A 26,395-nucleotide genomic window follows, 5' to 3' on the forward strand; every position below is an offset into this window, starting at 1 on the left:
TGGCGGCATGATGTGGGGAGCAGAAAAGGCCTTGATGCTGTGTAAGACATGGCTGGCAAGAACCAGGACACCTCTGTGTTATCAGTCCTGTTGACAACACAGGTGGGATGAAGACACAGATGCGTTTTATGCCTTTTTGGAATATCACTTCACTTTTCATGCTTAAGTCAACCTATGTGTAAAATTGAGGAGATGTAGGCATTTAGAATGACACTGCCTACCTGGGAAAGCAAGCTTTTTTGAATAAATTACTCATAAAATAAGTAGTTTGTTTTCTGAATGATTTATTATCATATGGAGATGTAGTTGCTGAGTTCAGTTTTTGTAATATGTAGGTAAATATACTGATTCCCTTCATAGCCTTGTGCTTTATCATGAAGTGTCAGGTGAAACTTTCCAAGCTGGAAGGTTTTATAACCAGATTTATAGTTTTGAATTTACAGAACATTACTCTGAACAGTATAATTTTCAGTAGTTGGTGTTTAAAGTAGCATATTGCAGAATGCCAGCATACTTATTTTCAATATGACACATGTGAGGTGGGGAAAGGGAGTTGATCTTTGTATTTTGGTGTCTTGATTATTTCTGTATTCTAATTTAGAGGATAATAATCCTCTAAAAAGATGGGGGGGAAAAGGAAAAAAAAGTGCTATAAACAGTTAAATATTTAAGTTTGGTTCTATCACCTAGTCTTTGGAGGAAGCAGACTGTACCCAAGTGTAATTGTAATTAATGGGATTCAGTGAGAAAGTGAATAGAGAGAACCAGGCTGTGATCTCTCATGGCTCAAAGTGATAGAAGTGGAAATGTGCTGAATGCTGATAAGTCAGCCTACGCCTACCAGGTGGCAGCTGAACTGCTGCTTGTTGCAATAGAACACCTGCTAAACTGTCAGCAGTGGGAAGGTGTATTGAGATAAATTTTGGAATCGTTAGCGTTGAGAATAATCTTTCTTAAACATTCCCACGGCGATTGTTAAAGTGCTGCAGTAACAGTTACAATATATGCAACTATATGTGCATTTGCATGTATATACTAAATATGAATCTACAAAAAATTTAACCATGCAAAATGTAAGATCCATTTTTTTTCTCTAGCCTTGTTGGCTATTTTTCTTGTTTTCCTCTCTTTCCTTCATCCCTTAATACAATCAAAACCAGATCTCTTTGAAGTGTTAACCCTGTGTGTTCTTGCATTGGGCAAAAAAGAACTCACAGAATTTATAAAACTATTAGATAACAATTTTGAAGGAGACTGTAAAAGCAGATATTGAATGTAAGACAGCTATACCAGTAGAAGGCTGAGATTTAGGACATGACATTAAAAAGAAAAATGTTTGAAGTTGTGCGTTTTAATTTTGGTGATTGTTTAAAATTTAACCCTTTTTCTGATTTTGAGTCATAAGGGTACTCCCTTAAAAAGAGTCATATTTGTCCTTCAGATTTTCTTACTGTATTGCTTGTGCAAAGCATTGCCACACATTGAAAACAACCTATTTAGACTCTAAGAAGTCTCCTTATTTTCCTGTAATCAACAAATGCATCTTGTTGAATAGTCATCAGTCACTGCTCAGATTATTTGCTTCATTTAAATGGATGTTTGCTTTTTAGTGGGCCTGTTGTCTGATGTGTGTTTTATGTAATATGTGTATCAAACAGAGCATGGAGAATATCTTTTAATTATTTACTTTTGTATAATCTACTTTATTCATTAACTCTTATCAGATAATTCAGAAGACAGTGTGCTATTTCAAGTCTCTGACTAGCCTGTCCTTGATAAAGTCTCTGGTGGTCTGACTTTAAGAGATTAAAGCTGTCACTGTGTGGAGAGAATATTAGTGGTTGACAAGAAGTGCTGTCTCCTCTTTTCTCCATGTAGGAGAGCAGCAGTCCATCCTAGTAATAGGAAGATGAGATTTCTCTCTTGAAAGAGAATAATCTGACCAGTGATTTGTTTATGTTACCACACATTTTTTTTTGTAGTTTACTCCAAAAGCTTTTATTTAAGTCTGATACCTCTCTTAAAACTAGCTGAATTTGGGTTTTTTTTGTAGATACAAAAATATAATTACTGTGCAGTGAGTTTTAGGTTGGCTTTTTCTTTTCCTTTTTTTTCCCCTGCTTTCTGTAATATTTTGTTGAGCCAGTGGTCTTCGCACACTTTTGTTTTGATTGAAGTCTTTTGAAATTACCCTTGCTCAATCTCTACAACAATGTCAGAGTTTAACTGTAGTCAAGCTTTTCATCTTTTAGAATTTCCCTCTATCCCACTTGTCCTTTAGTTATGTGAAATTCTTGTTGCCAGTAGTGCCAACGTGCTTCTGCTCTCTAAAATTTTGCCTAAAGAGAAAGAGGGGAAGGACAGTGGCAGATTAAAACTTGTGTTTTAATAGCCTTATCTTGAGATATTCTGCACATTTAGGCATGGTAATTGTGGGTATTTTGATCTAGCCTGTCTTTGCTTCCTCTCAGCCAGTAAAAATGATATATTCTTCATACTGTCTTCTAGTTCTTTTTACTTCCAGATTTTATTACCAGTGAACCTCTGCTCCAAGATTAACTTTTTTGAGTTCTTTCTGAATTTGTTAAGTATTACACCTAGCTATGTATTTTAGAGTAAAGAGCGTTGTCTCAAGTATACTGTTTCTGTTTGTATTAAATCTCATCTCTGTGCAAGGTAAAAAAATTATTTGTTTTAGTTAGTTATAAAAGCATATATAGTTTTTATTGCTTTAGGACCAGAACTGCTTTGTAATGTGGTTCACTTTGAGGTTTTTTAAAGTTTATTTATTTTGGCCTTCTGTGTTGGTTTTTTTTTTTTTTTATTGTTACAGGTTACCCAAGAGGCAGGAGAATTTATGATCACTTTCCCATATGGATACCATGCAGGGTTTAACCATGGTTTTAATTGTGCAGAGTCAACAAACTTTGCCACCATTCGATGGATTGATTATGGAAAAGCTGCAAAATTGGTAAGTCATAGTGCAGAAAATTGATGTGTAAGGAAATATTTCCTGTGGTTATTTCTTTGTGAGAATCTCAGGAAGGTGATGAGAAAGGGAGAACTATTAGATCAGGTAATACCTTAAGCTGCCATTCAAATTTTATTTATAGCTGTTGTTTTGATAGTAGGTATTATACTTCCAGCAATATATATTCCTCACAGTAGTGAATTTTGTTTGCAGCTGAATGTATTTATTGTTCTTCAAAACCAGTTCTGTTTGTGGATATTTTTAAGTTGAAGCTACATACACAGAGGTTAATATATGTGAAGACAACTGACTTCTGCTCTTAAATCTCCTTTAAGCTCTATTGTTTGTGAAAGCACTTTAGTTCAACAAGGAATTTTGGTACCTGGAAAGAAACATAAATAGTGAAACCTCAAAGTTTAAAGAAACAAGTTCAATTTTTTTCTTCTTTAATCAGAAAACTTGTAGTACAAGATAATAAAGCAACTGTTTGAGGTGTATATAACTGAAGATATTTTAGACTGAAATCTTGTTCTGTGGTGTGTGTGTCTTCCTTTCTTTTGTGTACAGCATAGAATCATAGAATCTGTAGTGTTAGAAAAAAATTCCAAGATCACTGTGTCCAACCTTTGACTGAAGACCACTGTTATCAACTACACTGTAGTTTACTAAGTGCTGCATCCAGTTGTTTCTTGAACGCATCAGGGGATGGTGACTCCACCACTCCCCTGGGCTGTTCTTCCAGTGCCTGACCACCATGTCAGTGAAGACTTCTTCCCGATGTCCAACCTGAACCTCCCCTAGCACAGCTTGAGTCTATGTTCTCTCGTCCTGTCATTTTTTGCGTAGGAGAAGAGACTGACCCCTGCCTTGCTACAACCTCCTTTCACGCAGTTGTAGAGAGTGATAAGGTCTCCCCTGAGCCTCATTTTCTCCAGGATGAACAACTCCAGCTCCCTCAACCAGTCCTCACAGGACTTGTGCTCCAGAGCCTTCACCAACTTCATTGCCCTTCTCTGGTCTCTCTCCAGCAGCTCCATGTCTTTCTTGTATAGTGAGGGGCCCAGAACTGAACACAGGATTTGAAGTGTGGCCTCACGGTAGCAATCCCTGTCCTGGTCCTGCTGGCCACACTGTTGCTGGTACAGGCCAGGATGCCATTGGCCTTCTTGGCCATCTGGGCACACCCTGGCTCATGTTCAGCTGCTGTCACCAGCACGCCCAGGTCCTTTTCCTGTGGGCAGCTTTGCAGCCACTCTGCCCCAGCCTGTGGCGCTGCCTGGGGTTGTTGTGACCCAAGGGCAGGACCCGGCACTGGGCCTTGTTGAATCTCACACAGTTGGCCTGAGCCCATGATCCAGCCTGTCCAGATCCTTCTGCAGAGCCTTCCTACCCTCCAGCAGGTCAACAGTACCACCCAGCTGGTGTCACCTGCAAACTGGCTGATGGTGCACTCAATGCCCTCATCCAGGTCATCCATAAAGACATTAAACAGAACTGGCCCCTGTACTGAGCCCTGGGGAACACTGCTGGTGACCGGCCACCAGCTGGATGTAACTCCATCCACCACCACTATCTGGGCCCAGACATACAGATGATTTTTTACGCAGCGAACAGTGTGTCTGTCTAAGCCATGAGCTACTAGTTTCTCCAGGAGAATGTTGTGAGGCAGTATCAAAGGCTTTGCTGAAATCCGGGCAGACAATATCAATAGTTTTCCCTGTGTCCAGTCCATGGATGCTCATAAGAGGAGATCATGTTGGTCAAGCAAGACCTGCCTGCTTGCTCACAAACTTCTGCTGGCTGGGCCTGATCTCCTGGTTGTCCTGTACGTGCTGTGTGATCGTAATCAAGATAATCTGTCCAATAACCTTTCCTGGCACTGAGGTCAGGCTGACAGACCTCTAGTTCCCTGACACTTCTTGTTGATGGGCATCACACCGCCAACCTCCAGTCCTCTGGGACCTCCTCAGTTAACCAGGACTGGTGATAAATGATGGAGAGCAGCTTGGTGAGCTCTTCCACCATCTCCCTCACCCTCCCTTGGGTGAATCCCATCTGGCTCCATAGAGTATCTGAGTGGCATAGCAAGCCACTAACTACTTTCTCCTGAATTACAGGGGATCTGTTCTACTCCCTGTCCCTGTCTACCAGCTCAGATTGCTGAGATAGAGGTTGCTGTGGGATAGCTTTCTGACTGAGGCAAAGAAGGCATTAAGTACCTCGGCCTTTTCTTTAGCCTCGGTGATTGTGGTCCCCCCTGCTTCCAATAAAGCATGGAGATTTTTCTTGGCCCTCCTCTTGCTGTTGATGTATTTATAGAAACACTTTTTATTGTCTTTGACAGCAGTGGCCAGTTGTAGTTGAACTTTAACCTTTCTAATTTTCTCTCTACATGACCTCATCACATCCTTGTACTAATCAAGAGGTGCCTGCCCCTTTTCCCAAAGGTCATAAACTCTCTCCTTTTCACTGAGTTGCTGTGAAAGCTCCCTTCCAGCCAAGCCACACATTCTCCCCACCATCTCATCTTTCAACCCATAGGGGTGGCCTGCTCCTGAGCCTTCATGACTGTGCAGGGGACTCTCCAAACCAGTGTCCTGAATAGGCTGAAGTTGGTCCTCTGAATGTCCAAGGTGGAGGTTTTGTTGACCCTCTTCCTTACTTTACCAAGAATTGAAAACTCCTATCATTTCATGGTCATCTCTGTTTGTAAACTGCAGGTCTAGCAGGGCCTCAATCCTGATAGGCTCTTACCAGCTGTGTTAGGAAGTTATTTTTCATGCATTCCAGGAACTTCCTAGACTGCCTCCTCTCTGCTGTGTTGAGTTTCCAGCAGGCATCTGGCAAGTTAAAGCTTTTCCTAAGAACAAGGTCCAGTGGTCATGAGTTTACTTCTTCCCGGGTGCTCACAAAATACTTTGTCCACCTCTTCATCCTGGTTGGGTGGTCTATAACAGACTTCCACCAGGATGTTTGCGTTGCCAGCCTCCCTGACTCTTACCCATAGTTGTACAACCCTATCATCACCTAGAGCTCTATGCAGTCAAAGCACTCCCTGGTGCAGAGAGCCATTGCACTGCCTCTACTTCCTCCCCTGTCCCTTCTGAAAGCTTGTAGCCATGGATGTATAGGTAATGAAGTATGTGTGCAAAACCAAAAAAGTGGGCACTTTATTCAGCTGAAGTTTTTTACTGTTTTTCGATATTCTCTGATTTTAATCAGTGTTAAGGCTTATATAAAGCCTTAGTTTCTATTACTAAGAAAAAGTTTCAGTCGGAGGCATTTTCTGCATTGACTTGTTTGTAACTGGAAAAAATCTTTCCAATAGCAACCTCCTTAATATATTAGTTAATACAATGATGTGGAGTAAAGGGTAAAATCAGCTGCGCTAGTTTAACAGCCCAGTAAAGAGAGTGAGCTCTTACTTGACACTGGAGATTGAGAAACACCTTCATGAGAAAGTTCTCAAATAACAGAAACTTACAAATTTAGTCACTAATGATTATTTTTGTTAATGAGATGGAATATGCTTCAAAGGAAAAAGTTAATGAATATTTTTTCCCCCTGTGCTTTGTATGCACATGTTAACAGTAATGAAAGTTTTGAGAATCTCTGTACACATCTAATGTTCAGACTGGTCTCTCCCTCTAATAGGAAAATTGTGTTTTTAATAGCCCCCAGATAAGGCAGCAACTCTAAAGTTAATTTTAAACTCCGAAATGCGTTTGATAACCTATACATTTGATCATTTGAAATTTCTATGATTAGTACAATGAAACAAAGTTGAGAGAACCATGGATACACAGGAGTTAATTGTGGCAGGTAAAACTGACTTTGGGTTTTAAAAGATATTAATGTCATGCAGCTCTGAAATTGATTCAGCTGAACTTCAAGAATGGCAAACTGCATCTTCAGATGTAGCAAAGGTGAGGTGGTACTCCCTGGAGGTACCTCCCTGACAGTTTTCTGGCTTCGTATTTCTTACGTTTTTAAAAGATAGTTTACTACCTGGTGTACAGCTTTCCCAGTACAAACTGGTAAATGTTTTATGCCTTCAATATGCACCTCTATTACTGTATTATACTGTAAACTTAATGTCATCTTTAAATTCAGTGGAGTTAGATAATTTTTTAAAGCTAGTGTAATTGTGTTGCTTTACACCACTCCAAAAGTGCTACTGAAATTCCGAAATTTTGCCTAGGAAGTCTTGGCATATACATTCTTAATACGGTTTTATTTTGTCAAAATTCTCTAGCATATGGATGAAACCTTCATCTTAGGACACTGTATTCTGCTTGGTGGCTATTGTACGTAGGAGCAGTATTGTATATGCATATATGATACATATATATGATACAAGAAATTTAAGTATTTCTCGGGTGTGTGCATTTAAATTTAAATACCTACAAGTTTCAAAGTGGCATCAGAGCAATAATGACTAATCTCAGTCTATAGAGAAATCCTAGATACCATTGTCAAATATGAACTGTAGTTCCTTTGCCAAATGGTCAGAGACCTTAATGTTATTTGCTTAATTCTTATCACTTATTACCACAAGAATAAGAATCAAAGTTTACTTCTCTCCTCTCCTCTTTTCTTAATAGAAAAGAACATGCTAGAAAGTACTGATGGTAGGATTCTTTTTTAATATGGAAAAGCGTATGAAGAAAAAAACTAAAGGAAATATAGTGAACTAATTCTCCATAAAACTTACTGGTATTTGTTTATGCCATACAGACAGGGTAAACAAGACAAACAAAGGAAATATTAAAAAAATTATAAAATCATTAACTTTTGAAAAAAACCTTTAGGATAATCAAGTCCAGCCATTAACTCAGCATTGCCAAGGCCACCACTGAAGCATTCCCAAAGGGTCACATCCACAGGTCTTTTAAATTCCTTCAGGATGGTGACACAGCCACATCCCTGGGAAGCCTGGCCAATGCCTGACAGCTCTTTCCATGAAGAAATGTTTCCTAGTGTCTTATCTAAGCCTCCCCTGGTGCAACTTGAGACCATTTGCTCTTGTCCTTGTGACTTGGAGAAAAGCTCAACCCCCACCTCGCTACGAGGTCCTTGCAGGCAGCTGGGGAAAAGGAGAAGGTCTCCCCTTACGGCAAATTATCTGACAGAATTTACCACTGCATTACCAGTAGCTGAAATACTTATTTCTAACAAAAAAGACTTCTACTTAGTGAGTCAACATCAGATCAGCTTTTTGAATGAATTCAGGTAAACTAAATGTTAAAGTTCAAACCCTGGTATTTAAGGTTATCACTTAGAAAGCTTTTGTCTGCACAAGTATTTGCAAAGACTTACATGCACACTCATAAGAAAATGCAAGTGTATCACCCACCGTGACTCAAACTCTTTTCAACCTGCTAACAGACCTAACAAAGGGAGGGGAAGAAACCAAAGTAATAGCAATAAATCTTAGCACAGCATTTATGGCCTCAGTTCATACAGCCAGCCTTTCACTGTGGATTGCTCTCAACATAGGCAGTTCTATCAGCGGGCAACTCCCTTGCCGGAAAATTATTATGCGAGCATTCAAGTTTGAGACTGTGTTTCAATGCTGCACAGACACCAGCTAATAGGGAGAAATCCCACAGCAAATTACAGGATGCCCAAGGAAGTTACAGGCTCATGCTGCACTTTAGTAATCATCCCGTCAGCTTCAGAAAGTAGTGTTGGCAGCTTCTGAGGCAAGTGGAGCAAAAATGTACCCACATTGTTCTAGGACTATATGAGGACTATTGAGGTTGGACTTGCTAAGGGGAAAAAAAGAAAAATTCAAGAAAAATTGCATCATTGTCTGAATAATAAATACTTAAGACACAAGATTATGAGGTCTAAGATTCCATAATAAAAAAAAAGAAATACAATCTGATTTTGTGTAACTGTACTCTTGTTTCTTGGTTATGGTATTTCTCTAGAAAACCATGAATATATCTATGACTAGTTCTTCCTGGAGGTGTTAATTAAAAAAGTAAAAAGTCACTGTGCCCAAAGAATACTGATATTTAATAAGTTTTACTTTCAGGTCCAGTCATTTAATTTAAAATAAAAAGCAAAAAATCCCAAACCAAAACCCACACAACCTTGCAGTCCTGCTTGTCATTCTTCAGACTACTGATACTGCAGCTGATTTACCTTTTCTTTCTTTATGTGTAATGTGCAAGGATTTTAATTGAAAACAATGTTTTGGATCCCATGGTTCCTCTGTGTTGTACTGCAGGAATTGTCTGCATCAGCAAAATGCAGCAATATCTAGGTCAGTTTATTGCTGTATTCTCCATAGAGAGTATTCTATACTGATGACTGATTATTTGTCTTCCTACAGGAACACTTTTATTTTTTCTAGAGTAGTTTTTAATTGCTTACAGCTGGATTTCTGTCTTAGAAAAAGAAAAAGTTCTGAAATACAATCAATATTCTTCATTGATTTTGTGGGGAAAAAAAACAACAAAGATTTTTGTTAAAGTTGTAGTAAATATTTAGGCTATGTGATGATACTGCTTTCCAGCATGAAATGAGATGGTGCTAAAGATTATCAAAATCACATGCAAACGTTAAATAAGAGATCTTTTTGACCCTTGGTATTGGACACTTTGATGAAAAGACTATGAATGCAAATTCCAACAATGATTTTCTGTCTTTAAAAATGCTAAACTTGTGGTCTTGGCTTCCCTGGTTTCCCTGTGTGTTGGGGTCCCTCCCCTGCCATGTAGCCTGGGAGAGGGGCCCTGGGGGGGAGACACAGGGTTTCCCTGCCCCTGGTCAGTCTCATTCCCCATTGGTTGGTTTGTGTTCCCCGGTGTGGCCAAGGACCCTGGGGTCCCGTGACCGGGGAGTTCCTGAGCTGAGCCCCGGGCATGCTGCTGGAGAAATAAACATCTCTGAAACATCTACCACGAATCTGTCCATATATACTTCGGTTTCCACGGGACTCCTGGTTTGAAATATGCTTGTTGCAGTAATCCCCGCAGCAACAAACTGGTGGAGGAATGCGAGCAAGATACCGATCCCTGAGGAAGATTCGTGAGTAACATAATCACTCTAGACCCCTCTCGTCTCATCTTGGTTTGGATATTCTCTCTGGACTATGGAAGAATCATGGGAAATGGGGCTCTCTGAGCCACAGAGAAAAATGTATCTAGAAGTAAAAGGAATCCTTGAACAACAAAACAAAAAAGTAATGCAACCGGGAGATCTAGAACACTTTTTCATCTGGCTTTTCAAAAGGTTCTCCTGTATTTCTCGAGACTTACTTTTTAATATCGAACCTCCTGTATCTTGTGAGGGGTGTTTCTGGGACGAGATCTGGGATAAAGTATGGGATCAAAGAGAAACTTTCCATGCATACCTTATAATCAGGGAAGCTCTTGAGGAGCATTTGTGTGGTCCCATTACCCCTAAAGCAGAGGATCATACTAATCCCGTGGCTGAGGCCACGCGGCCGCCATCCCTGTGGCACATGACTGCAGCCGTGCCGGCGGAGGTGCCTGCGCTGGATGAGCCCGGCCCCCTCGGGAGCCCGCGCCTTATCGCGGACCCCATCCCTGTCTCGGGGTCCCCGGCCACGCGGCCGCGAGTGAGGGAGCGATGCCACAGGCGCCGCGGGTGCCGTGGGCCACGAGCAGCCAGGAACCGGCATCGGCGTGGCAGCCCGCTCTGAGCACACGGCTCGGAGAGCCCTGCAGAGGGAGAAGCCGCGGTTCCCACAGCGACACGAGAAGCCGCGCAGCGCAGCGCCGAGCCGGAACGGGGCCGCTCTCAAAGCAGCGTGGAGTTTGCGGAGCGGAACCGCTCACAGGGCACGGAGCCAGCGGCGATGGCAACGCGGGGCCGCGCAGAGCCCAGACACGCACCGGAGCAGCGCTGCTTGGAGAGCGCGGAGCAGCCGCAATGCGGGGGCCCGGCCGAGACGTCGGAGTCAGCGAGGCAGCGGCCACACGGGACCAGCAGCCACAACGAACACGCAAGCACGTGATAGGAGGAGTTATAGCAACGAAAATCACAGGAACTGCGAAATGGTACAATGTAAAAAACAACTATGGATTTATAACACGAGATGATACAGGGGAAGAGCTATTCATCCACAGAACTGCCATTAAAAGGAATAACCCTAAAAATTACCTGCAAAGTGTAGGAGATGGAGAAGTTGTATAATTTGATATAGTGCAAGGAAAGAAGGGTTTACAAGCAGCAAATGTTACTGGGCCTGGGGGTATTCCAGTCAAAGGCAGCCGTTATGCACAAAATTATAAACAATATCCATCCCAGCAATTTCCCTACTCACAGCCTACTTTCCCCTTTTTCCCTATACCCAATATGAACCCCTTCCTAAGTTCACCCTATCCCCAGTTTATTCCTAATCCGTTTTTCACCCCATGGCTTCCCTATACAATTCCATTTCCCTACAATTCGTCTCCGATTCCGAGGGGGGGATGAAAAGGGGGAGGGAAGAAATTAAACCCTTTCCTGCCTCAGTTTCCCCACAAAGCATGCCCGGAGAGTTCTCTCCCTTCTGTCAGCCCTAAGATGTTCCAGACAATCTGTTGGACATTTAAAGACTCAGGAGGGTGGCTTGTTTTGTCTTGAAACTGTTTTTGTTATGTTTATCCAGTTGTTCTCATTCTCCTTTTATTAAAATAAAATGGGTGAAATGTTGAGGTCCCTCCCCTGCCATGGAGCCCTGGCAGAGGGGCCCTGGGGGGGAGGCACAGGGTTTCCCTGCCCCTGGTCAGTCTCATTCCCCATTGGTTGGTTTGTGTTCCCTGGTGTGGCCAAGGACCCTGGGGTCCTGTGACCTGGGAGTTCCTGAGCACTGCCCCGGCCATGCGGCTGGAGAAATAAACATCTCTGAAACATCTACCACAAATCTGTCCATATATACTTCGTTTCTACGGGACTCCTGGTTTGAAATACACTTGTTGCAGTATCCCCACAGCAACACCTGTGTGCCCCCTAACTACCTGTAGTAGTTGAATCGTGTAGGCAGGGGTGTACCGTCCAGCTTGTTTTCTAGATTTTGTGCAAGACTATCACGGTTTTAATCACAGTTGGAGATGAAACAGCATGCAGACACTCATCAACTCCACCTCTCTTCCTCCCCCACCCAGTGGAATGGGGAGGAGAACCAAAGTGAAACTTGCACGTTGAGATAAGAACAGTTTAATAATTGAAAATAGAGTGAAATACAGTAATAATGGTAAATTATAATAATGATAATAAAAAGGGAATGAACAAGTGATGCACAATGCAGCTGCTCACCATCCACTGGCCACAGCCCAACCTCCCTTCCCGAACCCAGATCAGCCCCTTCCAGGTAACTCCCCCCCAGTTTATATACCAGGCATCATGTTCTGTGGTGTGGAATATCTCTTTGGTCACTTTCGGTGGCCTGTCTCTGCTGTGCTCCCTCAGTTTCTTTTGCTCACCTCCTCACTGGTGGAGCAGGAAACAAGGAAAAAAATTCCTTGACTTGGGATAAACACAGCTTAGCAAAACCCCAAACATCAGTGTGTTACCAACACAGTGCTCATTCTGAATCTAAAACAGCACTGTAACAGCTACTGAGAAGAAATTAACTCTACTCTAGCCGGGAGAAGACCTGGGACAACATACCCGAAGAAATACTAGGTGGCACCTCCAGTGTGCTGTTTGCTACAGCTCAACTGCTATTTTTAGCTTGCTTTTGGACAAAATTCAGTTGTACAGAATTAAGTAGAAGTGAAAAATAGATTAAAAAATCCAAACAACCCTCTCAAACAACAAAACTGGATAAGTAACTGACTTAGTAACATACTAAAAGCCTCCCAGCTCCAGAGAAGAGTAGAGAAGTGTAGTTCTTGCTGTCTTTTTCCATTGTCAAGAACACACAGGAGGAGAAATAGGAGAATCTGGTGGAAGGAACAAGTCATTCACCCTCTCCTTAAGATGCTTGGCAAAAGGATGCCATGTAGAGGGATGTTGGTGCAGTGCTGGTGTGTGGACATGTCAGAGCTTAGTGAAACAAAGGGAGGTAGTGCTGAGCGCACAAGTATAGTGCAAGTATAGTTGTGTTGTTCTGTGAGGATGAGAGGTGCTTTAAGTTTTAGCTACTCTTAATCATTTTCACCATCCTATGACTTTCATTTGTGGAATGCTCTTTACTGCTGAAAAAAATAATTGAATGGTATGAAATAGGGGCAACTAGCAGGTTTCTTCAGGCTTTTGTGAATTTTCTTGTTTTCCTAATGGTGCTACATTAATTTGAGTAGGCTGGAAATGTGTGGCTTCATGAAGTGCATTTTTGAGTTTCCTTACTCCAGTGGATTTTGCTGCTGTTGATAAAGCAGATGAGTCAGTGGCTATTAGTTTGTATGTTTACTAGCTATCTACTTTGATTTGTGCTGAGTAGGTAACTTGTGTGGGAAAAAAAGTTTGGTGTTCAGTTATCAGTCAGTATTGGTGAATAGAAATATTTACACATGTATCTTCTGGTGATACTAGCAGTTTTGGCTAGGGATCTCTAATTCTTCTTTATACAGTTAGGATTATTTTAATTTATTTCCTTTCATTTTCCTCTGGTTACTGTTTTAATCCCCTCAATGCCCTGTGTCTTGGTTTAACCCCAGCCTGAAGCAAAGTGCTTGTTCCCCTTATCCCCAGGTAGGATGCGGAGGAGAATTGGGGAAAACAAGGTAAACCCCATGGACTGAGATAAGAACAGTTTAATAATTGAAATAAACTATTATGATAATATAATAAGAATTAAATGCGAGGCAAGGAGAGAGAAAGGAATAAAACCCAAGAGAAAGTCTGCCAGTCAACCAGACCTTGACTGATGATGTTGACTCATTCCACAGCCATGATCAGCCCCTCCTGGCCAATTCCCCTGAGTTTGTTTATACACTGGGCATGACATTCTGTGGTCTATCCCTTCATCCAGTTCAGATCAGGTGTCACAACCATGCTCTCTCCTGGCTTCTTCTGAATCCCTTTGCTGTCAGAGCATGGGAAACTGAAAAGTCCTTGGTGTGTAGAGTAAGCGCAACTGAGCAAAAACCAAAACACATCAGTGTGTTACCAACATTATTCTCATACTGAATCCAAAACACAGCACTGTATTGGCTACTAGGAAGAAACTTAGTTCTGTCCCAGCTAAAAAAAGGACCCCTGTCTGCTGCTTTTCCAAATTCTTGTCTAGAGTCTCTCACAACTCTCAGACATCCATGCTTTCACAAGCTTCCAGAGAAAGTACTGGCATTTATGAATACTGCTCTTGTTGCTTACTGTGTCTGTTTTGTGGGACCACTTGGTGACTTTCTCTCAGTATAAATGTATGTAAATTTTACTGCCTGCTCTCAGGGGTAGTGTCACACTAGGTGATTTTACTAGTCATTGTAATGATTCTTTTGTACTGCAACTCCTTTTAAGATGTGATTTGTTTTCCGATGCTGGTGCTGGGAAGCTTTTTGTTGTTGTCTGATACGTAGAACCTGACAAGTCTACCAACCTTTTCTACTTGAAACTAGGGGTACTTAAGTATTATTGCTCTCTTTCATAAAACTAAGTCAGTAATTACTCATGCATTCTTCAGTGCTAGCTGCTTAGCAACCGCTTTTTTTTGTTGTTTTCCATGGATAGGTTAGATCAAAGTGCTGGCCTGCAGGTTGTATTTTTCCTTTTGGTGGGATGAAGTGCAGTTGTTTTGATGTTAGGTTTGATGGATTTGTTTGCCACTGCATTCATTAGCTTCACATCAAAAAACTGACAGGCTGTTAAATGAAACTTTGGCTTAGATTTTCAGCTTGACTGTTTCAAGACCTATGTGAAGATATTTTGTTTTTGTGCTGCAGCAGCCTCAAGCAGTTATGACTGTTTCAAAGGGAAGAAAAGTTATTTAATATCTTGATTTATTTGGGTACAAGAAAGTCATTGTCTTGAAGACAGCCATGTCCAGCTTATGTTATCCAAACAGTGTATTTATTTTGAAATATGTATTGACACACAATATGTATGATTTAACTAATTTTATCAGAGGAGAAATGATACTTACCGCACAAAACCACTTCCACCTGTCATAATTTATTGAGGTAATGTTTGTTTTTTAGTGAGGATTATGTTTAGGTTGCTTTTGTACTATAAAGTGTCTGCTCAAAAAGAAAAAAAATACAACTCAGTTGTACCATTTTTTTTTTCAAATGTGGGTGAGTTAAATTTAAAGGTTTAAAAAGTAGGTTTAAAAAGTATCTCCTTACCCCAACTGCAGTGGTTTAACACTGAATGTCAGAAATAGCTATGTGCATATGCTCATGAGTTATTTACCTATCAACTTACTCTGTTAGTTTGATTTTTAGAACTTCTTTTAAACACTGCATGTTGATATATTTGATACCAGTCTGCAACAATACCAGCATCATTCATGCTGTACAAATCAATGTTTTTACTTGCTAGATCATAATTAGCCATCTTATATCATTGACTTGTCTGTTAATGAAATTTTACAAGGTTTCTGGAACCAGACATGCTATCCATTTCTGGTCTGTATTGTTAGTCCACTACTTCAGAGCAAATCTTGTGCATTCTGCATTTTGACATTTCACTTCATAATCACAGTGTCATTCTCTGCTTTGCAGTTTCCATGGAATTTTCTCTTCTATTTTTTATTTCTTTTATATTGATCTGTTACTTATATATATATATATTTTTTTTTTTATCTTACTGCCATCATTTACTGCCTCTGTTTAGTTCTTATATCACAAATTCATAATTTCCTGAGAACAGCAGCTCTTAAAATTTCCTACTCTAAAGTTGCTGCTGGAATGGGAGAATGTCTGTTTCCCACTGGGCAGTAACTTGCACATTTCTGGATTTCTAGCACTGTGACATCTTGAATTAAGTATTGGGTTTTAGGAGTAGAAAAGAACAGTAATGATAACAGTATTTTTACCTGTTCTAGTAGAATAATATTCTATTGGGTTTTTTGCACCTTCCTCTTTTGGTAGAGCATCTGGTTATAAAGTCATAGGAAATATCGTATGGTGGTGTTTCTGTCTTCTCACAGTCTGAGGTATGTTATGTGCAAGTACTGTTGTTGTCTGTGAGTAGTGTGTTCTGTGGTTCTGAAGTTCCAGTGTATTCTCATTAATCTTTTCCAACACTAGCACAACTTTTTTTCTGTGTGATGTAGCGTATGTGTAAATAGCATTATGCATGTATGTTTCTGGCACAGGGCTCTCATGCAAGTTGCTGCACTGTTTTTTAAATAAAAGTCAAACCGACAATACTACCACTTCTTCTTTCTTACATGGAGCTTTGATTAAGTAAGGAGAGGAGAATTCCGTAAAGTAATATTTTAAATGTTGGAGTACATTCTGGCAACTGTGAATGAGTAGAAATGACGGAATCTAATCCTCTTCTTTCTTTCTCTACGTGATATTTAAGAGGTTCCATGTATCAGCATAAAAAATGTACCAAGTTGGCATATTTGGTGTATGTTTAGAAGTTTTTGTTTTATAGCAGCTTTCACTTAACTTTTCATTTTTAAAAGAAAAAGTCAGTAATTTACAATAAACTTGCCTTTTCAGAATATAATTTATATAAAATTTTGAGTAAATCAATACAGTTTGCCTTTCCTTACTTCTTGTGAGAATGCAGATTATATTTATCCTCAATTTGCTGAGGAAAAAGTTTTGCCACTACATACATTTCTGTCTATATATTAATGTCATAGCCTGTAGAGAGATACTATTTTCATTCCAGATTTTTAAACAGAGTAGAATTTAATGTAGAAATTATTTTCATAAATATGAGATTCACCCCATGGACTCTTTGGGCTTGAATCAGCTGCTGAAACACAGGTGTCTGACACCATCTGAGATATTCTACCTTCCTATGTCTAGACTGAAGACTACCAATCTCAAAGAATCCAGTGTAATATTTAGAGTTCAGACACTGTATATACCAGAATGCGGTTCGGGTGTCAGTGCATGCCTGGGCAACTGAACTGGGTCACATGTCATTGTATTCTTTTATTGATACTCTTTGCAAATGTAAGACTCAGTCTTAACTGCACTCTTGTACTCTGAGAGGAAGTCAGTTCTCTAGTCTTGTTAGATTAATTTTGTGTTTTGGCACTGGAAGGTGACCTATAGTGATAGGCCAAAAGGTGACTTAAATGTTAGGGTTAAGGTCTCTTAAAACTGCCACCACCCAACCTTTCTTCTCACAAAGCAAAACTTCCAAATACTACTACTAGTACTAGTTACATTTCTTTATTCATTTATTCAATTTGGAACCATTTTAATGCTGCATTTGAACCATCAGAGAGTTCAAGATACTAGAAACCATTCTGCTGTGTTCCTCCATGCAGTTTCATGTTGTCTTTGACATGGTTTGGAACTCAAATGATTCTTTCAATGTTTTGTTTATTACTGGGTTTTGTTAGGTTGTTATTCCATTTCTTTATTCCTTTTTCATCTCTTCTGTATGTAGAGGTAAAACTTTGTATAAGGATGATTCTCACTCAGCTACCTAATGTGTTTACTGGGACCACCTACACCTCTGCTGGTCCTGCAGTAGGTACTGTAGTTGCTAGTTTGGTTCAGGCCAAACATCGTAGAGATAAGCATGCAATTTTCTCACTATTTTTCTGAGAGTCTGGGGAATATTATCTAAAAATGAAGAAGAGAGTAACAGTATCATATATTTGAAACATGATTTATTTACTTCCTGCTTCTGAAAGAAAACACTGTGAGTATAAATGCACAATTCCTTGATTTAGAGCAGTAGAGAAGGCTTCTATGAATGAAGAGAAATAAATTATATATTCACATCCTGAGGTAACTACACCAGGGTAAATAAAGTGTAGGCATTACTTCTAGTACCAGTGAGCTTATGTAGCCTAGCAGATATGTGAAACAGGAGCTGAACACACGCAGACGCCTCAGCTGCATGTTTAGTCTCTCCAGTGTGATTGCTACTTGAATGAGTAGAACTTGTTCATATGCTACAAGTTAGAAATTATTAAGCTTTGAAGTCTTGAAAAGGGTCTTAAATGAACTGTGTAAATTGCACCGGTTTGATTTTGGATAAAACCCACAACAAAACATATTGCTATGCTTTACAAAAAGGAGGAGAAATAATTTTCTGTAATGTTTTATAGCAAAAAAAATTGAATTAAGACCTCAGTGCAAGTGTGGTTGTGTTCAGTTTTTAAAGTTTGTCTTTCTGCCTGAAGTGCGCACAACCTTTATGTTGCTGGGAAAAACGGTAGAATCAATCACCTTGAAGGTGTCATCTTTTTCTGACAATATATAGAGTCACCTCTTAATTGATAAAATATTAATTGTGATAAAATATTAACACACAAAAAAAACCCGCATTAAAGTTTTCAGGAATGTGCACTTCCATATGGTTCATTACAAGACCTTGCACATGAAATAAGTTATTTCATTCTTTCATAACTAATGTAACCAAGTAAGTTCAGTTAAGACTGACTTTCAGTGTGTTCTCTGTATGTAATATGTTCTTATATGTTCAAAAACCTTATCAGATAAATTACTGTCTTGTAGATCTTAATAACAAAATCACCTGATCTCACCTTTGCCATGTAACATCCCATGTTCTTGGGATTCTGAGGGAGAATTTTGACCTGAAGTTTCATATATTTCTATGTATCTATATGTAAAAAAACATTTTTTGCCCTAGAAAGCTTGAACAGTGCCTGCTTCTAAATGGTAGTCCAGTTTAAAATATCCAGGAAACACCTGAATGAAAAATAAAAGATATTGTAGGCAGATTCATATTTTGTGTGAGACAGGTATTCTGCCATGTACTCATCAAGTACTTGTCTTGTGAATGCAGAGTTGGTAACTTGAATAGAGCTATTCAATTGCTTGTGCAATATGGGTCTCCACAATCGAATGGACAGTGATAGTGTATTACCTTTGTACAGAAAAAGTCTGTAGAGTAAAGTGGATTTTTCTTAACCTGACTTTCCTGCTCAACTCCAATATGTAACCTAATCAGTACTTTGTTTCATAAAAATGATGTGTCTAGCACATAATGGCTAATTTAGAATAGTATGGAATTTTACTGACTGCTGTGCTGCTTAGAAAGTTGTTACAAAACAGTTTGACTTGGAAAAGCTTTGAATGCAAAGAGAATAAATTTAATGCGAATGCCTTTAATTGAATTTTGCTTAATTTAAATAATGTAATTTGTATTGATTATGCTGCTGCAGTTCATTTGGATTTTTGTTTTTAATTAAGATTCAGTAATCTTGTTTTACCTTCAAGAGCTATTCATAAAATTACTGTGAATAGAAAGCATGTTAATTAAGTTAACACTTATATACATTTATTAAACCAAAAGCATGTAATAATTTTTTTTTCCCCATAAAGGCCCTGTATACACAGTAATATTTATTAGAAGGACAACAGTGCAATTTTTCTTGAATTTTTCTTTTTTTCCCCTTAGCAAGTCCAACCTCAATAGTCCTCATATAGTCCTAGAACAATGTGGGTACATTTTTGCTCCACTTGCCTCAGAAGCTGCCAACACTACCTTCTGAAGCTGACGGGATGATTACTAAAGTGCAGCATGAGCCTGTAACTTCCTTGGGCATCCTGTAATTTGCTGTGGGATTTCTCCCTATTAGCTGGTGTCTGTGCAGCATTGAAACACAGTCTCAAACTTGAATGCTCGCATAATAATTTTCCGGCAAGGGAGTTGCCCGCTGATAGAACTGCCTGTGTTGAGAGCAATCCACAGTGAAAGGCTGGCTGTATGAACTGAGGCCATAAATGCTGTGCTAAGATTTATTGCTATTACTTTGGTTTCTTCCCCTCCCTTTGTTAGGTCTGTTAGCAGGTTGAAAAGAGTTTGAGTCATGGTGGGTGATACACTTGCATTTTCTTATGAGTGTGCATGTAAGTCTTTGCAAATACTTGTGCAGACAAAAGCTTTCTAAGTGATAACCTTAAATACCAGGGTTTGAGCTTTAACATTTAGTTTACCTGAATTCATTCAAAAAGCTGATCTGATGTTGACTCACTAAGTAGAAGTCTTTTTTGTTAGAAATAAGTATTTCAGCTACTGGTAATGCAGTGGTACCGAGTAAATTCTGTCAGATAATTTGCCGTAAGGGGAGACCTTCTCCTTTTCCCCAGCTGCCTGCAAGGACCTCGTAGCGAGGTGGGGGTTGAGCTTTTCTCCAAGTCACAAGGACAAGAGCAAATGGTCTCAAGTTGCACCAGGGGAGGCTTAGATAAGACACTAGGAAACATTTCTTCATGGAAAGAGCTGTCAGGCATTGGCCAGGCTTCCCAGGGATGTGGCTGTGTCACCATCCTGAAGGAATTTAAAAGACCTGTGGATGTGACCCTTTGGGAATGCTTCAGTGGTGGCCTTGGCAATGCTGAGTTAATGGCTGGACTTGATTATCCTAAAGGTTTTTTTCAAAAGTTAATGATTCTATATCTGAGCAAGAGCTGAAAAACAGTGAGCTAATCACATTTAAATGTTACAGCTGGAATCAAAATTATATGAGATTTTGACAAACTAAGCAGAAATCTCCAGCAGTTTGTATCCTGAGGTACTTTCTGGGGTCTCATTTTTGGTCATTGTATCTCTTCAGAATTCATTTATGATTGGATTATTGGTACATTTAATTGTTCTTCATGATAAAATCATAGCAGTAAGCAAGTCTGGGAATTTTTCCACGAGTTCTTTCTGCAGTTATGACTATTCCTGCCTGTATTCATGGGTTGGAAAGATAGTTGACAGTAAAATAATCTTGCTTTCCAAATTATTTCTTCAGTGCCTTTGTATGTGGGCACAGATTTGTGTGTTTGCCTAGCCTGTGGTTATGCTTGCCTTTCAAGTTTATGTGTGATTAAGCATTTTCAAAGTAATTAAAAATGATGTTGTGTAACAGCATTGTGAAGCAGCATAGTTGCTTATTTACCATGTTTATTCATCTCTTACTTCTCTAAGATAATGCACAGTGGGTCTCCCTGTCATTAGTGTAAACTGCTAATTGTACTTATTTATTATTCTTGAGTGTCCTACTAGCCAAGATGATACAGCAAGAAATGAAGTACAGAAATCTGTGTTTAAAGTATTATATAGATGTACTATATGCAATTTGCAAGTATTAATGAGTCTATTTTTATTAAACAATAATGCATTTGGATATTTTGTGTAAATGATCAGAAAATGTTTATGTTAAAAATACAGTTCATAATGAAAATTACTTGCTTTGCTTTATCTTTTGCCTTTATGTAACTTATAAATGAATTAGTTGGTTACTTAAAACAATGTTTAAACTATTTAGCATTTCTGTCTCTGTTCTTTTTTGTCATCAGTGGTAAGACAGTTGAAAATACATGAATACGTGCTAAAAAACCACAGAGGATTATTCCCATGATCAGATTTAACTCTGTTGATATTGTGAATCTTAAGAAACAAGATACAAGATGTTTACTGATAATGTAGGACTCTTGGAAGCAAGTTAGAATTGATGGAGTTTTCTCAAAACTGGTCATTAATGAGAATGGTGAATTAACTGTTCTCTGCAAAGTCTGAAAGACTGCTAATTTGCAGAAGAAAGTGTAAAGTCAGGTGACACACAGAAGTTTTGTTTTTTGAAGGCTTCCCTGGTGTATAAAATATACATAATTTTTGAAATTTTTAATGTAGTGAAATGAGGAAAACATTTTTTTAGAGACTTTTCTCCTTTTTTTTTTCTTTTTTTCTTCTATGTTTTTCCCCCTTTCCCTTTTTTTAAAGTAAATCTTCTGTTTGTTACAGTAGTTCTCAGGATTTTGTTGCTTTTAGAAATATGTTTTTACTGGTATGTTATGATGGTTTAGTCTAGGCAGAAACTGAATACAAGTTGTTTGCTGGACATGAATGCCTTATTTAAAGTTACAGCAAGTGAGAGTAAGAATTGTTTTAGTGGTATTAATGCATTTACTCTTAGAAGGAACATACCTTTATAAAAGGATCTTTTAGTAGTTCAGAGCTTCCTGGAGTAAGAAGTATTCTTCATGATTTTTCATGGACTGCATGTGTTTTGGTGAAGACCAGAGGATGTTGCAGGAATTGAAATTTTAGAGGCTTAGTTATGATTTGGAGTGGTCAGTGAAGGAGCATGACGTAGGTATGTACATAGTTATCTTTCTCAGTTGTGTTGGCCATAATGGACAAAAGTTCTCAGTAGATGTGAAAGAAAACTAGGTTGTGTTTATAAGCAATCATATATAGTGTAGAAATTGAAATTATATGCTAAAGAGACTTAATTTGCCTTTATTTATTTAGAATTTATTGAAGAATTTTTCACCGTACTGTGATATGGTGGGTTAATCTATAAGGTCTCAGTACAGAGGAAAGTTACTCGGATTAACTAGTGTTTGAAATTTGGGATGTATTCAGGTGGAAGATAAATCTCTGCTGCCTTTCCTATGAAGGTTGAACCAGATGATCTTCTTGGGTCCCTTCTCTGTAGGACCAGACTTGAAATTGTATCTTATAGCACATTTGTAGAAATAACATGTAATATAAACATAATAATAATAAAAAAATATAATAAATTACATGATAAAATTATAAAATAATTAATTACCTTGTACAAATATATAATATCTTTTGGATAATATGTTACTTAATAATATGGAGATAAGTATACGTATAATACATTTATAGTACATTTCCTTTCTAGGATAGATATTTAAGTTTTTTTGTTGTTTGTTTGAAAAAAGAAATAGTGGTCAGCAGTATAGTCACAAAATAAAAAGGTGTTCGCTTTGGTGGCTTAATTTGCTAATTGACTTCTATTTACAGCTTTGATGTGTCTATTTTATGACAGCTGAATATTTTTGTTTAGTCGCATCACTTACATATTTTAGTTGATTAACTATCTGCTACTTAAGAAAGTCAAAGAAATACTAGTACTTTCATGGTACCCATTCTTTTTTACTTTTGAAATAGTTCTTGTAGTCCTCTGGTATGTTTGAGCATTGTAAATAAAACGTGTAGGGGCAAGACAAAAATTAGAGAAAATCACAACTCAAAGTGTTCTGTTTTATGTTGTCTTAAACTTGCTGAATGTTGGTGAAAGAGGCTTTTAAGACAGGAATAATGAAGAAAATTTGATACTAAGATGAACATAATTCTCTTTTATTTAGAATATGTTGTATGTACTATTTCCTTTTGTTTGTCCATTTTACCTCAGTCCTGAGCCCTTTTGTGGTTTAAACAAAACTAAAAGAGTATTAGTAAAACATCCTATTGAAAAAATGCAGTATTGTTGTTCATATGCTGAGAGAACACACTGCCTTGTTTCCAAGGTGATATTATACTGTGTGTGTTGCTAATCGTTCCTCAAGAAGCATACAAAGGAATCAGATGCCTGTGTAGATTTGCACTAAAATATGTGAAATGAGATGAAATTACTTAGTGTGATCTAATTGACACAGTGTAAAACTGAAGGTAAGGTAAAGAATTTGTGTTTTAGCAGAACCAGGAGGTTTAATGGTGGAATGGAATTTAGGCTGTCATATGATCTACCTGAGCCTTCCAAACTATGTCTAATTGCATCTGCACTGCTGTTGTTTATTTGAACTATTGGCACTGAAGATATTAGTCCAGACAAGGGCAAAGCTAAAGTAAGCAACACTTCTTGTAAACTCTTCCCATACAAGGTGCTGAATTAGGTGGCTCACAGTTCTCCCTGGCTCCAGCAGGTGTTAATGACACAGTAGCATTACCAGCAGTAAGCTGTACTCTTTGTAAAAAAGAGCAATTTTAAAAGGCATCAAGAATTTGTTCCAACTAATGATTAAAATATTTATAATTGTAAATCTGTTTAAACAAGATAATATCTGGAAGCTATATAAGAGCATACTGGTTGATCTGTAATTTATGTAACTATATTTTATCTTCAAACAGTCTCTATAGACTGAAAATAACCTCTTCTATATTGTTCCTTTTTAAAATCAGCCATCTAAAGTCAGTGTGGAGAAGACTGTTTTTCTTATCAATAAATTAAATATAATTTCTTACTCATTTCAAGGAAAAATGGTATTAATAATACACAACTTGAATGGACAAACATTTTCATATAGCAAGTGATTTTAAATGAGATCATGCAGGTAAATCTATCTTACAGTAACATGAAATTAGCAATGTTTATTTTTCAACTCTTGGAAGAAACCCCTAATATTTAGATATTTTCTTGTCTTCAGATCTCTTTTATATTGTTTTTTTCCCTGAAAATCCTTTGTAAAAGAAAAATTTTGGGTGTCTTGGAATTATATAATAACAAAACAAATATTTGAGTTTCAGTAACAGATGTTTCTCATATTTGTATTGGAGCACAAGCTCTGATTTTATATCCAGTTTTAGCTGTTCATCAGCAGAGGGCAATATAACTACATATATTTCCTTGAAAGAATTTAATTTGTTGATCTTTTTATTTCTAGTTTTAACTAAGGGAGCACCTACTTGTAAATACTGAGAAAATATGTGAACTCATGATGAAAAAGCAATGAGCTGTAGTATTAGTATTCCTTACACACTTTCAGAAGCCTATATAAACTTCCTGGTAGTTGTACTCTGTGGGATGTGTTCTCTGAGTTCATAAGCAGACAGAAAATGTCCAGGTTTTATGGAGATAGCAAAATGTATTTTTACTTTTCCACTGGATTAGCTGATACATCCTCAGGAATTAGCTCATGCAACCCTTGTTTGTTATTTGTTTGTTTTCTTTTTTGTTTGTGGGTTTTTGTTTGTTTGTTCTGGGATATATATATTTTTTCCCTTGGGACAATCTCATGCAAAGCTTGGGATGCTTTTTACATCTGTTTCAGTTTTATTGTAGGATTAAATCTCGTATGAAGAACTTGTAGTACTTGATAGACTCTCAGTACATGTATTGTAAATTAAGTGTAGTGAGAAGCTGTGCTGTGATAATTAAGAAAAACTAGATTCAGGCCTTCATTTCAACTCATTCATTCTGGATGTTAGAAGAAGAGTTTTGTTTTATGGCTGGGGTGGTAAAATGAGCCTTTACCCTCCTAAGGAAGCATGTGCATCATAACCTTCAAGAGGACATCATGTTAATACTAATATGTTATGATAGTTCTTTAATTTTTATGCTGCCATTTAAATTTCCATTTAGTTCTTCTTTCAGGACATGTCAGGAATCCTAAAATGGATGTTCATGTGTGGCAATTTTTTTTTTTGGAAAATCTGCTTCACTATTTCTAATGCTCTTGAGGCATATTCAGAAAGACTTCAGACATATGGTTTCTTGTTTTTCATCTTCTCCTTTGGGCATCAGACATTCAAAGAGTCTACTTTACTGTCAGAGCATAAATACAATTCCTGCTAACAGCCTGGGACAGGCAGCATTTACCAGTGTTAAAACACAAGACTAGGATTAAAATATTTTGAGTTTCAGCTCCTGCTCTGCCCTTGGCTCACTGAATGACCTTAGGCAGTAGCCTCCCTCTCTTTACTTTGTTTGAAATACCTTAGATAATGCTGGCCTTCCTCTGTTACCAAAATTGTTTTGTAGATTAATTTGCCTCTCTTTAAGCTGTAATATTTAAATTGCAAATGACAATAGAACTCCTTTAGGTACTACATGCAGATTAAAATGGCAAAAAAGATCATAAAGAATATATGTTTTTGGTATAATATAGCTTTTGTATTCAGTTTTTTTGCACAGGTATTTGTGCTTGTGTTCTAGTTCCAGATCTGCCCCTAATTACAGGATTTGATTAAATCGTTCAGTCTTTACACTATCACTCTGATGCAAAATGGGAATAAATTCAAATCAGCTTCAGCAGGTATTGAAGTGTTAAGCTGGGATACATAAATGCAAGTAATAATTATTATGGCTTTAAAATTTTTATTTAGAAAATTCCTGCAGGATTTTTTTTAGTGCATAAATACAGTGCTGATTATATGGTTATATCTTGCAACATACATGAATGGTTAATTAAATAAAGCATAGTTAGATGGTTGAAAAGAACATGGGATCTATGCAAATGTAACTGGCAACATGTAAGTTAGGTAAATAGTTTAAAAATCACTGTTCTAAAGCACCTTAGACTTTTCCTTTATGCTAAGAGGATAAATTTTTTAAAAAAATCATTAGTTGCAGGGAATGTAAAGACAGCTTTACAGAAATCTGCAGTTGGTGATTTTGTTAGCCATTCTTACAGGGTTAAGTGGAAAAAGAAGAAGCTAGCACAATAAACTGGATGACTTTCAAAGCGAAACCATTGTCAATCTCAGTGATATGTCCAAGCACCTGTATGTGAAAATTTCCTGTGTCTTGGTAGAGAATGTCTTGAAATGTAATAAATAGATAAGTTATCATACTACCATAGCTTTAGGCGCTTGGCATTGTGCCATGCTCTA

At 38.2% G+C, this 26,395-nt stretch overlaps 1 protein-coding gene across 3 annotated transcripts in view; it reads left to right on the forward strand.

The window, feature by feature from the left end:
* Positions 1-26,395, forward strand: part of KDM4C (lysine demethylase 4C) — a 252,854-nt gene that overhangs the window by 52,763 nt on the left and 173,696 nt on the right. For all 3 annotated transcript variants that reach the window (XM_082301399.1, XM_082301400.1, XM_082301401.1), the window contains exon 8: positions 2,834-2,971. In XM_082301399.1, the coding sequence (XP_082157525.1) occupies positions 2,834-2,971 (138 nt within the window). The remainder of the gene's footprint in view (positions 1-2,833; positions 2,972-26,395) is intronic.

Source organism: Coloeus monedula, assembly GCF_965178545.1.
Source record: "Coloeus monedula genome assembly, chromosome: Z".
Taxonomy (NCBI): Eukaryota; Metazoa; Chordata; class Aves; order Passeriformes; family Corvidae; genus Coloeus; species Coloeus monedula.